The 12696-nt window shown below is 41.6% G+C and overlaps 1 protein-coding gene across 1 annotated transcript; it reads left to right on the forward strand.

Moving 5' to 3' along the window:
• The first annotated feature begins 1827 nt into the window (after positions 1 to 1827).
• On the forward strand, positions 1828 to 12269 carry Glyatl3 (glycine-N-acyltransferase like 3). Its single transcript, XM_032899474.1, has 5 exons — positions 1828 to 1905; positions 3030 to 3137; positions 4604 to 4730; positions 6658 to 6790; positions 11828 to 12269. Exons 1-5 carry the CDS (start codon positions 1828 to 1830, stop codon positions 12252 to 12254), a joined length of 873 nt encoding a protein of 290 aa, XP_032755365.1. The 3' UTR covers positions 12255 to 12269.
• Positions 12270 to 12696: the final 427 nt, after the last annotated feature.

The following is a 12696-nucleotide window of genomic DNA, read 5'->3' on the forward strand; positions in this document are numbered from 1 at the left end:
ATTAAGTGTAATTAAGTGTTTATTTTCTGGTACAACCAGAAAATAGCATGATACCGAATCAGGAGAGGTTGTGACTGTCTCAGGGGTCACCATAACATTCCGTAGAGGGGGCTAGTTTTATAGCCTATGGTACAAAGCATACTAAATGGCAATGTGGGGTCTCAGTCACGCATTCGTGTCTGGAATATTTTCAGTTATATCTGGTCCCATGTTCCTAGTGGAACCATTTTGTAAGAAAGCCAGTCTTCGGTCCTTGCCTTGTCAGAACTGTGATGTCTGTGGTCATGGCAGTCCATTTTCCTAACAGTTGTGATAATGTGCTGTGAAAGGTGGAGATTTTGAGTACGTTCTGTGTGTGGCATAAAACTGTGAATTGGTGGAACTGAGCATTGTGAGCATTCGGTTGTTGTGAGAGGTCTTCAGGAAACTTGCTAAGCTTGAGGCTGGAGCATCACTGGAATAAGTTCAAAGAAAAACAATAAGTAGCCCTTCATTTGCGTACATGAACGCAGTGTTACTCTTCAGAGTTTGGGTACATGAACACTATATGGCTCTTTGGATTTTGGGTACCTGTGATAAGAACCGGAATGTCTGTGTACTCTGCTCCTCGACCAATAAAATCTCAGTTGTGAAAGAGTAAAAAAAAAAAAAGAAAAAGAAAAAGAAAAAAATTCCAGTGCTGGCATTCTTCCTTGCCCCAGACATTTACGTTCCTGGATGAGAAACCCACAGCCTTAATATTTTTAAATAGCCTTAAGCAACCAAGAGCTGGGCAGCTGCCTACCTTCCACGTTCTTAGAATCTACGTTTGATTACCCCAAGTTATTACTTACTATTTACTATGTTCCATCTGGGCTTCTCTTAACACAATTGGGCAGCCCTCTGGGCCATTTTAACTTGTCCATTAGCCTAGGCAGCTTTCCTTCCCCCTTCTGTATGCTCTTCTTCCATGGTGGCTTTTTACTCTTTCCTTGCAGTCTCTCTCACAATCTCAACAAACCTCTATGCCACCTATGTCTCTTCTGCCAAGCTATTGGCTATCAACATCTTTATTCACCAATCAGAATTGACTTGGGGGACAGAGTTCCAGGGGCAGACTTCAGGTCTTGGGGGGCATACTTAGCATGACAATAGACCGTAAACACATATATTTTGCCTCTTCCAAAAACTGTTTCAAAACATTTAGGGAATGATGTATGTAGTGGGTGGTTTAATTCTATTCTCCAACTAAGGGACAGGGGAAGGTTTCAGAACAAACAAAAGGTAAAGCTCGTTGCTAAGCATGACAGTTCCTTCAGTAGAGGAGGGGCCTCCCAGAGCTAGAAAGACCACTGTCTCTAAAGGAGTTTGGGTTTTTATTTGAGTTTAGAATGACCAGCCCAGTTATTTCTCTAGTCCTATTCTTCATTGGTCCATAGATGTCTATAGTTCTCTTCTATACCACGGAACTTACATGACAGGCGACTTAAAGGAAACAAGAAGCTATTTGAGGGAAACTCACTGAAAGAGAACATACATAAATGCGATATCCCAGTTCTGGCAAGTTCCCTGCTGGAAATGATAAGGCTACAGTGGATCTGTAGCCCCCTCCATAAAGGATGACGTCTAGTGATCTCCATTTCGACAAAGTCACTAGTTTACTTACCCTGCTGCCTCCCATCCATTTCCTTCCTCATCCAAGGAAGCATCAGTGTTATGCCCAAAGAAAACATCATCACAAGCATGTTCCCAGTAGATATGTTAATAATAGGCGGTGTTAATAAGCACAAATTAAAAGTCTATCTTCAATTTCCTCATTAGGTGCAGAAGTATATAACTGTGGAGACGATGTTGGTGCTCAACTGCTCCACCAAATTACTCTTACTGGAGAACATGCTGAAGAGTCACTTTCCTGAATCACTCAAGGTAGTATAAGCCTGGTAGTAACACTAAATTTCTCTGTTGCATTCATCTAATGACAATGTCAGACTTGTGGCTGTTCCTGTTCTTCTCTGATGAAAGCATGTTGGTTTCTCAGTCTGCTTCCGTCATCCTTCTGTTGTTCTAGTGGACACCTAGGGGAAATTTGGGCAATGGTAGAAGATTATGTTATTTCTGAGGTAAAGTGTTTTAAATGGTAGAAGATTGTGGATGTAGTGGCATTGAAGGTAAGAATATGCTTTAGGACTGAAGTTTAGATGAAGGCTCATTACCTCTTGGTTACTCAAGCCTACAATCGAAAATCCAAGGGGGCCTCCTGATCACTGCATGCCAGTATAAACGATGTCATAAATCAAAGATTATAAGAAATGGAGAAATAGGGCGGTTGTGAGCACTGAAGTTGCCTGTGAGCTGACAGACATTTAGGTTGTTTCCAGTTTGAAGATGATGGTGAGGGTGGTGGTAGTGGTGGTGGTGGAGGAGGAGGAGGAGGAGGAGGAGGAGGGGAGGAGGAGGAGGAGGAGGAGGAAGAGAGGAAGAAGAAGAGGAAGAGGAAGAGGAAGAGGAGGAGGAGGAGGAAGAAGAAGAAGAAGAGGAAGAGGAAGAGGAAGAGGAAGAGGAAGAAGAAGAAGAAGAAGAAGAAGAAGAAGAAGAAGAAGAAGAAGAAGAAGAAGAAGAAGAAGAAGAAGAAGAAGAAGCAGCAGCAGCAGCAGCAGCAGCAGCAGCAGCTATGAACATTAGTTCAAGAATCCTGTTCCAACTTTCATTAGTTCTGCGTATGCATGATGTTTTAAGATATTTTTCTTAATGAAGGAAAAAGATGGGAAAACTACAGAACAGATTCTCATATTACCCTCATATTAATTGGTGCCCACCACGTATTCTCTCACCTTCTTTAGGATTATAAGGTATCAGCATTTAAGTGAGTCTATCCGTTTCAATGAGCATCTTTGAAATGGCAATGCTAAAGAAATCCATATTGTCTATGTCTGTGTGAGTTTATCTATATTTCCCCTCTCAGGGCTGTGATTTTGAGTAGAGCTGGAAGATGGTGTTGCAGCTGGAAATGCTAGTGGTATAACTGTCTTGTTTCCGGTTCTCCGGCTCAGGTGTATGGAGCAGTGATGAACATAAATCGTGGAAATCCATTTCAAAAGGAAGTGGTATTGGATTCATGGCCAGACTTCAAAGCCATCATCACCCGGCGACAGAGAGAGGTAAGGTGCTGAAAGGCAAATAAGAAAAGTGCAAAGTAGGGCTGGAGACATGGCTCAGTGCTAAAGAGTACTGGCTGCTCTTCCAAAGGACCTGGGTTCAATTCCCATACCCACGTGGCAGTTCACAATTGTCTGTAATTGCAGTACCAGGAGATCTGACACTCACACAGACATCCATGGGAGCAGAACACCAATGCTCATAAAATATTTTTTTTAATTTAAAAAAAATTAAAAGTCTGCACCAACTGGAGAGAACAGGTTGGATAAAGAGAATAGTATGACCATTATAATAACAAACATGGTAACATGGTACATTTCATCCCTAGTTTGTAATTGATTACTTTAGAGGCTCAGATATGGAAGACTGCTAGCCCATAAGTGGTCCCTTACTACCTTATAATCTCTAGAAGATGCAGCAAGCAGTATGCATATACTAGTTCCCTCACTGAGTAGGGGTCTCTTATGATTGATGAATTTGGGAATTTGAAAAACTATTGAGAAAAAAGTAAAGAAGTCAGCAGAAGGAGGAGGCCTCATGATGCCTGTGAAGCCACAGCAAAACTAGACCAAACATGAGCTGCCCTCCCCATTAGATAGGCTGTGAGAGCTACTGTCATTGTTCCGCGTTTTACCTTTTCTGTTTGTATTTGTGTGTGTGTGTGTGTGTAGCTAGGGGTTATAGCCAGGTTTCCTTATTAGCTGTAGCTGTTAACTGATGTGTTCTAGAATCACCTGAGGCAGTCTCAATTGAGGCACTGTACAGCATCTATTGGTCTCTTGCCATGTCTGTGATGATTGGCATGGGAAGGCACAGGCTTCAGAGTGGCAGACTCTGACTATGCTATAGGGGACAGCCAGCTGAACATGAACCGGACAAACACATTCCTTCACACCTTCTTCAGTTGCTGCCCGAGTTCCCCCTGTAATGGATTGTGACCAGGAAGTATAGGCCAAGCACCCCACCCAAAGTCACTTTTTGGTCAGAGTGGTTTATTATAGAAACAGTAAGCAAGTGACAAGAAGAGAATCTGACCTATGCCAGGCTTTGCTGCTGAGCGGCATTTCCAGCAAACCTCGTCTTCATCTTTTGTTATTGTCATGCTTTGAGATGAAATCCTGATATTCCCCAGCTAGCCTCTCAGAATCAAGCAATTCTCCTGCCTCAGCCTCTCAACAGCCTCTCAGCTCATGCAGACTGGACTTGTATGCCACCCCAATTTTTATTTATATAAATTAAATCCTCAAAACTTGAAATAATTCTTGTAGTTTTGGAAGAAAAAAATCACAAAACTTCTATTTTTCTCACTGTAGTTTATTAGTCTCATTGTTCCTCTGTTTCCAGGCAACTAATTTGAGAGATAGAAAATTAGCTAGGTAGTAATGGTAACTTAGATAGTAGTCTAAGACATGAATTAATCAGAAGATTTGCTTTGCTGTTGTATTCATGACTGTGTCTTCTGCCCTAGGCTGAGACAGATAACCTTGACCATTACACTAATGCGTATGCTGTGTTCTACAAAGATGTCAGAGCTTACCAACAGCTATTGGAAGAACATGATGTTATTAACTGGGACCAAGTTTTTCAAATACAAGGTAAGATCAAGTTCAAGGCATACACTACGTACTCATAATCTCCTTTTGCATCAGGTATAACGGAGAGGTAAAGAAAAGACATTTCATGGAGACTGCAGAAATGCTTTAGTGGTTAAGAGCCCTTGCTGCTCTCCCTAAGGATCCGAGTTCAGTTTCCAGCATCATGTTAGGGTTAAACAGCTCACAAACACCCGTGACACCAGCCCCAAGAGATTTGACACAATCTTCTGTTCTCTGTAACCCCCATGTGGACACACACACACACACACACACACACACACACACACACACACACACACTTTTTCTAAATCTCTCTTAAAAGATATGTTGTACACATGTACATTACATATAGGTAGACATGGACAAGTCCGTATATACTTAACATATATATTTGAGGACTGTATGGTTACTCTTCCTATAGTAGAGTATGCCAGGTTACCTCTGATTTACACTGCTTACTTTTTCCTGGTAGACAGTCTTTTGACGGTTGCATAATAAGGGAGCACACACCTAAAACTCCGGTGCTTGTGAAGCAGAGGCAGTAGGATCCCAACTCAAGGACATCCCATGCCACATGATATAACACACTGTTTAAAAAATAACAACAAAACACAAACCTTTTATTTACTTAGATAGAGCTCAATTTTGTAATAAGGGATGCTAGCTATTGTGGCAGTAATTTTAGTAGAATGAACTTGTGAACTTCCTAGTCTTGACTGAGATGTAGCTCCCAGGGGAAGATGTCGAGGTTCAGCTGTCACACTGTGTTCAATATGCCTTCTCCCTCAGCTGTAGTCTCAAGACCATGCTGAGAAGTGGCTCACAGATGGGGAGGAAAACATACAGATATGGCATTCTTCAAAACCGAGACCAGAAGAGGGAAAGGCAAGTTATAAAGGACTCAGTTCACTAAGAGTAAGAGTCAGACTGCAAAGGATAGAAAATAAGGGGACTCGAAAAGAAAAGTAATGCCGTAGCATTGAAGAGCACGAACCCTATTTGTGTACACTGGGGAGGCAGTGGGCTGCAATTCCTAGAACACCATAGAATAAATATGAAGTGAACGAGTGCAAACCCTATATTATATCTGTAGAAATCAGTGGGATTGAGGCCTCACTAACAACCACCTACACCTGGAATATCATAATGCATATTGTGGCAATGGAAGAGAAACTGTAAAAGTAGCCTTGTGCTCTAATCTCATTTTTGTGGGCGATAAAGTATCATGACAAAAGGCAATCTAGGGGAGAAAGGAGTTTATTTCTGCTTCTAACTCCAAGTCATCATTCATCACTGGGGGGAAGTGAAAGAAGGAACTTGCAATATCACAGCCACAGTCAAGGGCAGAGGAATGAGTGTGTATGCACACACATGCGTATTGCTTAGCTGCTTTTATACTCAACTTGATTTCTCTACTCTTAAACAGTTCAGGCCCCATGCCTGTTTGAATGGTGCCACCCACTGCAGCCTGGTTCTCCCCATATTTTAACGCCAAAGGAACCTGGACCCAGGCCAACCCCAATGTAGGCAATCCTTACTGAGACTCTTCCCAACTGATGTTAGGCTGTCGAGTTGAAGCTAAACATCACATCTTACCATACTGGGTACATCTAAACTCTTATAAAGTTGCTCTTTAATTTTAAAGCTATAAATAAAAAAGACAGTCTAAAATAATCTGAGGCACTAAGAAAGTTAACAAATAAAACTTCCAGTAAGAAACTCCAAATTTCCATTGAGATATTTCCAACAGAAATTCCCCTGGCCGGTGATGAAAACATGGTTTGTATTTGTAGGTGAGGAGGACAACACTTAGAGTTATACATACAACTAACTGTATTCTGGTTACGACATGACAGGGCAGTAAACCTGCAGTATTGATATTTGGCTCAACTATCACGAGTGTGTTTTTGTGTTTATTGTTATCCAGGGTTGCAAAGTGAATTATATACCGCTTCCAAAGCCATTGCCAGCGCAAAGCTGTTAGATTTGGACATAAAGTTGGCTTCCTTCAAGGCTGTCCACTTTTCTCCTGTTTCATCTGAGCCAGACCACAGTTTCCTGTATGTAAGCCAAGTTTTACATTTAGGGCTGGGTGTACTGTTATACAAGTCCAGAAAACAATGCTAACATACTGTTATTGTTAAAACTGGTTAAGCTTTTTTAATTGAGCCACTGAGCTGAGGGTGTAGGGGAGGGGACGGGGGGGGAGTGTATGTGTGTGTTGGGAGAGGGGTGGGAGGGTGGGGGAGGTGTGTGGGTGTGTGTGGGTGTGGGTGTGTGTAGGTGGCTGTGTAGGTGTGTGTGTGTGTATGTGATATCTGTGTGTTTATGTATTCTTCCTCTTTCCTGTGCTTCACGGTTTATAACTTCTCTGGAAGTCAAATCAGTGTCTTTGCTTATAGTCACTGAGCTCATGAAAACTGCATAATGTATAGAGTCTATATAGAAAAATCATCTCTTGGTTTCTTCCTTCATAAATTAATTCTAAATGATCTCTGTGGACTGGAGTCCAAAACTGTTGAGGTTTCTGTTGTTAAAGCTAGAGGTGTATTCCAGATTTATGTTGAGCTTCCAGTACAAGGGACTAAATGTTTGATATATATCACTCTTCCTTTCTTTCCATGGGCCTCTAAAGTAGAACCATCAATATTATATTGTATTGTATTGTATTGTATTGTATTGTATTGTATTGTATTGTATTGTATTGTATTGTATCCTTTCATATCGTATCATATCGTATCATATCGTATCGTATCATATCGTATCCTATCGTATCCTATCCTATCCTATCCTATCCTATCCTATCCTATCCTATCCTATCCTATGCTATCCTATGCATTTTGGTTTTTCAAGACAGAGTATCACTGTGTAGCCCTGGCCGTCCTGGAACTTGCTCTATAGACCAGGCTGGACTTGAAGTCAGAGATCCACCTGCTTCTGTCTCTTGAATGCTGAAATTAAAGGCATGTGCCACCACCACCCAGCTATTATTCTATTTTTAACATTGGAAATAAAGCAAGTGAGTTCTAAGGCCAGTAACTAATTACAGAGAGTACAGCATGAGAAGGCTGTCCTTAAAATCACGTGACAGTGTGTGTGTCTCCATTGCTTCTTCTCTCTTGTTTGGAGGCCTTCCTCTGTCATTATCTTCCCTTCAGCTTCTCCTTCCTGGACCTCATTTCTTCTCAAACATTAGGGTCTAGGAGCTTGAGAGATAGCTCACTCAGGCAAAGTGCCTTTGATCCTAGCACAAATACCTAAGTTTGAGCCCAGCTGTGTGATGCACACCTTTAATCCCACTCAGGAAGCAGAGTCAGGCAGATCTTCCTGAGTTTGAGGACAAACTGGTCTGCTGACTTTGAGAACAATCTGCTCTACACAGAGAAATCCTGTTTTGATAATATATATTGTGTGTATACACCTATATACACATATATATATACATACACATGTATACATATATGCATATGCATGTATACATATGTACATATAAACACAAATACCTATCTTAGGGTTTTCCTGCTGTGAACATATACCATGACCAAGGCAACTCTTATAAAGGGCATTTAATTGGGGCCGGCTTAAAAGTTCAGAGGTTCAGTCCATTATCATCAAGGTGGGGGCTTAGCAGTATCCAGGCAGACATGGCGCTATAGGAGCTGAGGGTTCTACATCTTGATCCCAAGGTAAGAGGAGGAGGAGACTGACTTCCAGGCAGCTAGGACAAGGATTTTAAAGCCCATGCCCACAGCAACACCTACTCTGACAAGGCTATACCTCCTAATAGCTCCATTCCCTGGGCCAACCATATATAAACCATAAATACATACATATACAAATATGTGCATATGTACACGCATACATATATGCATACACACACACAAACACACAGAGTTTTGTTTAAAAAAATAAGTAAATTAAAAGAATCTGAGTATAGTACCTTTATTCTTTCTCTTTTTCTTTCTTTTTTTGTAAAAGAATGACTCAAGATCAGTTACAAAGTGCCTGCCTCGGTGCATGTTAGTTTCCCTGTTCCCTCTGGTACATGTTGAAGGAACTGGTGTTAAAGACTAACTTTAAAGTCACAGGAAGTTACTAGGATTTTGTTTTATGTTTTCGCAGTATGAATACTTTGAGTGTACACAAACACTGAAAAGAAACACTCTCCCCCAGCACAGAGATAATCTTTCCCATATACTCTGAAAACTCCACGATAGGAATGCTACACACCATTCAATCGACAGTACACGGGCATGCTTAATCCTAACTTTAAGATGCATGTCTAAAGGAAAGAGATTTTTTTGCTGGTTGTTTCAGGATTTGGGGTTTTTGCTTTTGTGTTGGGTTCTTTGTTTGTTTGTTTGTTTGTTAGTTATCTGTTGGTTTGTATTTTCTAGTGGTAAAGGTTGTACCTAGGGTTTCTCCATGTAGCCCTGGCTGTCTTGGAACTCACTCTATAGAGCAGGCTGGCCTCAAATGCAGAGATCTACCTGCCTCTGCTTCCCAAATTCTGAGATTAAAGGTGTGTGCTTCCATGCCTAGGAAAGACAAAGATTTTAAAAAGAAAAATCAATCTGCCCCTAGCTTCCTCTAACATCTGCTAACCACGGTTTCATTCTCTGGTTTCTAGAGATTATAATCTTAGATTTTCATGTGAATGCGATCGTGTGTGAGTTTTTTTGTCTTTCTGTACTTGACTTATTTTGATGAATATAATAATACTCCCACCCATATTTTTATAGATGATAAGATTCAACCTTCTTTTTAAAGATAAATATGATTTTATTTTGTATATGTCCTAGTTTTCATAAACATCATAAATCTATGTCTTGCTTATTGTGAAGCATGCTGTGCTCAGCAGGGACTGCAGATGTCTCTACTACACACTGATTTTTATTATTTTAGTATACTCTTCGTAATATGATTGCTTGATCACATGGTAGTTCTAATTTGTTGAGGAGTGTCCACCCTGTTTTCCTCAGTAACTATACTAAGTTACCTTCCTCGAAGTGCTGGGTAAAGGTTTCCTTTTCCCATCAGCTCATGACTCCTTGTCCCATTTTGACTTTTGGATAAGAACCATTCTGACCCCCATGAGGTGATATCTCGTTGTGTGTTTGATTCACAATTTTCTTTTTCATCTATCTCTTGGTCTTCTATACCTTATTTTTAAAAAGGTCTCTGTAGACCTATTAGTCATTTCTAAATCGGGTTATTTGGTTTTAGCCCCATTGAGTTATTTCTATCCCTTCTGTTCTGGATATTAGACCCCAGCATATATTATAGTCAAGCATAACTTGCAAGTGCCTTCACCCATTCGGCAGGGTTTTCCTTCATTAACTCCATTATTTCTTTTTTTCTGCTGTACATAGCTTTTACCATGGTGTATTAGTGGTGTAATACCTAGTATAGCTGTCTTCTGGAAGCTTTTATTTTGATGTAATCCTATTTTTACACCTTCCCCTCATACTTCTATATCTTATTTAAAATATCCTTGCCCATGCAAAGGTCATAGGGCTTATTCCAGTGAGTTCCCCCAGGAGTGACTTTTTTTTTCTTTAATCAGACGCCATACTCCAGTTGTGGACTGTACTCCTAATACTCAGTCCTGGTACAAAGTGTAGTGCAGTGCCTGAAGTGCAGGACTAAGCAGTGTTTCTGTCTGTAGTGATATTTGTGCTCGAAGCTCTCTGCCCTTTCTCTGAAGTATACTTTCAAATTTAACTGAAAAACGCTAAAGCAGTTTGCCCCTTCCCTCCTGGATAGAAGACGGCCAGTGCTACAGCTGGAGAAAAGTGTAAGACTGAATCAGATACATTTATCTTTATAAAAGCGCAGCAGGCCTGAAGTCTGAGTCTTTGCTAGTCAATGGACTAAGCAGTATCAGCGAATTAACGGTGAAAGCAAATCCCAGGGCACTCAGCCTCACAGGCTGTAATCTATTTCTGTTTTTCTTTAAGATTTGTTTACTCATGTATACAATCACTCTGTTTGCATATATGCCTGCATGCCAGAAGAGGGAATCAGATCCCATTATAGATGCTTCTGAGCCACCATGCTGAAACACCTCTGGAAGAGCAGACAGTGCTTTTAACCACTGCCAGCCCCCCTTGTTTCAGTTCTAATGTACCAGGAACTTTATCAGGGCTTTTACGTATAAAATTATTAGATGCCTTGGTAAAATAAAAACCAAATAAAGGCTAGTGGCCGGCAAAACTTGGCCAGTGAAAAATTGAGCAGCCAAGGCAAAGTCAATTCTTCCAGAGAATGTTCATATATATATTGATTTTTTTACTCATTTGCTAGCCTTGGCTATGCAAGAGCAGAACAATTCTGAATGCTAGAATACCATTTAGTACCAAAGTATTAGAGCTCAAAGGTCTGGAATGCCTAAGACTTCATGGAGGTCTTTTAAGGACAACTCTAACCAATAATGAGGAGGAGGAAGAGGAGGAGGAGGGGGGGGAGAGGAGGCGGAGGAGGAGAAAGAGTTAGAGGAGGGGGAAGGAGGGATAAGGAGGAGGAAGAAGAGGAGGAGGAGGAGAACTAGTATGTGTGTGTGTTAACTGTATTGTAGCTTATTTGTGCAAAGAATGATTCAAGAATCTGACAACACTCACAAATCAAGGGACTCCAACACTCTACCATTCACGTGATAGCGAGTGGGGCACTTGTGGGAACAAAGTAGAGAAATCATTTCATTGGCCACCGCTTGGAATCTGCCTCCTTTGGGAGTGACTCAGGTCAACTGCCTGCTTGTGACTGGCTGAACCCTAAGTGTCTGTTATTCTCCTGTGTCAGTCTGTAAGCAATCCAAATCTAAATTAAGTTGTACTTCGTCTCCCAGAGAATGGAGATGCTGAAGCAGCCTCGGCCACATCTCAGTCAATAGAGCTGACGAAAACAAGCAGGCATAAAACTAAATTTGACATGACTTTTTTTTTCTCTTTTAACTAGGAAGTACTTAGTTCTAAAATCTTGAAAATGCCAGACATAGTCTTGAAGATAGTTTATTTTACATCGGTAGAAAAAGGGTATTTATTGGTAATCACGTAACTCCAATGTCTTCCCCACCCCTACACCTTGCCATTTTCTAGAACTGGGTCAACCCCACGACTGACCTACCTGAGTGTCACAGATGCTGATCTTCTCAACCGAACTTGGTCACGAGGAGGCAACCAGCAGTGCCTTCGGTACTTGGCCAAACTCATCGCCTGCTTTCCCAGCGTGTGCGTGCGTGATGAGAAGGGAAACCCAGTGTCCTGGGGTATCACAGATCAGTTTGCCACTATGTGTCATGGCTACACCCTGCCTGACCATCGCAGGAAAGGTTACAGCCGACTGGTGGCCCTCACTCTGGCCAGGAAGTTGCAAAGCCGGGGATTTCCCTCCCAAGGAAACGTCCTTGATGACAACATGGCCTCTATAAACCTGCTGAAGAGTGTCCACGCTGAGTTCTTGCCTTGTCGTTTCCACAGGCTTATTCTAACCCCTGCAGCTTTCTCTAGACAAGCTCACCGTTAGTTAGGTGAATTCCAAGAGTGTTCTTACTTTCCCTTAGAAGACACCCCTTATAGCAACCAGTGAGATGGGAATTAAACCAAGAGGAGCCTGTGTCATTGAAAAGGGCCAGAGAAAGGCATGCAAGATCACCTCCCCAACTCCCCAAAACTATTTGCATCTTAGATTTCCACCATCAAGAACTTTAGGGGTTGGGGTCCCTGTAGCTGTGTCTCACAGTAGAGGGGTCACTGCAGGGAAGAAGTCTTTAAAATCAGCTATTGTTGCTCTAGTGTTGTAAGACTGAATGAAAATGAGTGTTTTAATCTGGGGCCTTTGACCTCCCGGCTCCAGGTCTCTGTCAATACCTCCTGCCAGTAAAAATGCCCCTCTTCTGCCCCCTCAGCTGGAGGTCTTGTCTCTAGCCTCTCAGTAGGTGACAGCCATTTTCCTCTTCACTGACTAG

The sequence above is a fragment of the Rattus rattus genome, chromosome 4 (genome assembly GCF_011064425.1).
Source record: "Rattus rattus isolate New Zealand chromosome 4, Rrattus_CSIRO_v1, whole genome shotgun sequence".
NCBI classification, from domain to species: Eukaryota; Metazoa; Chordata; class Mammalia; order Rodentia; family Muridae; genus Rattus; species Rattus rattus.

Excerpts from the sequence above, each read along its gene's own strand:
- Glyatl3 (XM_032899474.1), top strand. The coding sequence starts at position 1,828 with ATGTTGGTGCTCAACTGCTCCACCAAATTACTCTTACTGGAGAACATG. Across the intron at positions 3,138-4,603 it reads TCACCCGGCGACAGAGAGAG|GCTGAGACAGATAACCTTGA; the intron begins GTAAGGTGCTGA and ends CTTCTGCCCTAG. Across the intron at positions 4,731-6,657 it reads CCAAGTTTTTCAAATACAAG|GGTTGCAAAGTGAATTATAT; the intron begins GTAAGATCAAGT and ends ATTGTTATCCAG.